General features: G+C 52.9%; 1 protein-coding gene across 1 annotated transcript in view; it reads left to right on the forward strand.

Moving 5' to 3' along the window:
- LOC109374472 (thiamin pyrophosphokinase 1-like) overlaps nt 1–911 on the forward strand; it is a gene marked incomplete at its 5' end in the record, with an annotated part of 140,581 nt that extends 139,670 nt beyond the window's left edge. The window contains one exon of the mRNA XM_019629092.1: nt 623–911. Within this exon, the coding sequence (XP_019484637.1) occupies nt 623–741 (119 nt within the window). The remainder of the gene's footprint in view (nt 1–622) is intronic.
- Between the last annotated feature and the right edge of the window lie 996 nt (nt 912–1,907).

A 1,907-nucleotide genomic window follows, 5' to 3' on the forward strand; every position in this document is an offset into this window, starting at 1 on the left:
TTTTTTTTCAAATTTCAGGCCCCAAAATTAAGGTGCGTCGTCTCTTACCCTCATTTCCAGCTGAGCGGAAGTGGCTTGCTCAAGCTCACCTCTGGAAGTCTGCTTTGGCCTTTGAGTTCCTGTTAGTTTTGCAGAAAATAAAGCTGGTCCAATCTGGCTTGTCTTAATTTATGAGGGAAAAATGACCAAAATCCTATGCTTTCTGGAAGTAATTAGCTTTCTGCCTGACATCATTTATACCTGAAGTAACAACTAAATCTTTATAAAGTTTGATAACTGGTATAAAATGTTCTTGAATCATCAACAAAAATTAAAATTGCACCAGGCAAGGAAGTAAACAGCACATTACAGAAATGGGTTTTGGTTTTACAATCGGTAAAGAAAAAAAAAAAATCTAATGAAATTTAGTAATGAGAATGGCATATATCCCCAAATGGTAAATAACCAACTCCAGGAAGAGTGGTTATGACAAGTTACAGAAATGTTCGGCTTTAAAACCCCATATCACATTTTCACTCAGGCCACATTTTATGTCGTCTATGAAAACACAGGCCTAATTGCTCTGGGGTCACTGCTAAGTCATGCTGTTCTTTCACTAACACTTTTTCTCGCCCTCTTATAGCCAATAACATGCTCGGTTTTGGAACACTGGTCAGTACTTCCAACGCCTACGATGGATCTGGTGTTGTCACCGTGGAGACGGACCACCCGCTTCTCTGGACCATGGCCATCAAGCCCTAACCCCGGAGTGCCAGTCCCAGCCGTGCCTCTAACTTACCTCCTCGGCCACCGACTCACTGCTCGACCAGAACAGCTCGCCTGCTTGGCAGGAATCTAGCCTCTCCATGCAAGCGCGCTGGTTTTAAAGCTGTAAATGCTCAGATCATCCAGGGGACATAAACGNCGAATCTAAGTTTCCTAAATGTTGAGCCGCTCAATGTGTTGGACAAGTTCTCTGGGGTAGAAGTTACAAGTAATGAGTGAGGGAGTGACGTCAGCAGGATGGAGACACAGGCCACGCCCAGCTTCAGCCCCTCCCACGACGCCGCGGTGAGAACCGCAGACCGTGGCGGAGGAGGGGCTGAGAGGACTGCGTGAGACGGGTGAGAGGACGTCATCGCTCCTTCCTGCGGCTGGCGCAGCAGTCTCACCAGCGGGGTCCCCCAGGAGGAGAGGAATAGACCCCAAGGTGGACACAGCTCCCCAGCATTGTGGGCTGCTGCTCAGGAGGCCAAATCTGGTCTCACTTCCCGGGGGAGGCTGTGGGGCTTGACCACTGGGAATTAGGTTGTGATGGAGAAGGGAGATGTGGCACGGCCACCAGCACTTGGATCCTGGCAGGCTGTTTCTACTCGCACTGGTCCCCAGGAGAAATCGCAACCAGAGGCTCCGCTTACCTGCAGAGCCCAACTGGCAGCCCAGTCTGACCAGGGAACTCGGCAGAGCACAGACCTTCCTGACTTGGGCCCATAGACAGTGAGCCATGCCAGCCTCAGAGCTGGCGGGGCCGCTGCTCCGGGAGGAAGCTAACTCACAGCCCCGCCACCCAGGAAGCTTGGCTGGGCACCTGGCAAGCTGCTTAGCCCAGCAGCACTTGAGCAGAGAGCCTGGCTGGCAGTAGCACCCCATCCGCAGAGCCGTGATGGTGGCCCCGTTGAGCCGGGCAGCCTGGTGCTCAGTTCTGCGGCCCCAGCTGGGGAGGGGAGATCATTTAGTCCTGCCCGCTGCTGAATGGCGCCTCCAGGCCCACCTGACCAGAACACCTAACCACAGCCCAGCCCACACTCCCACCTCCACTGGCCGTTGAGTGCAGAGCCCAGCCGGTGGTCCTTTCCATCTGCACAGCCAGGAAACGCAGTGCATCATGCTCCCTAATTGGGTCCCCAAACAAGAGCCTTGGGGCCTGT

This window comes from Hipposideros armiger, unplaced genomic scaffold (assembly GCF_001890085.2).
Source record: "Hipposideros armiger isolate ML-2016 unplaced genomic scaffold, ASM189008v1 scaffold_825, whole genome shotgun sequence".
Classification (NCBI taxonomy): Eukaryota; Metazoa; Chordata; class Mammalia; order Chiroptera; family Hipposideridae; genus Hipposideros; species Hipposideros armiger.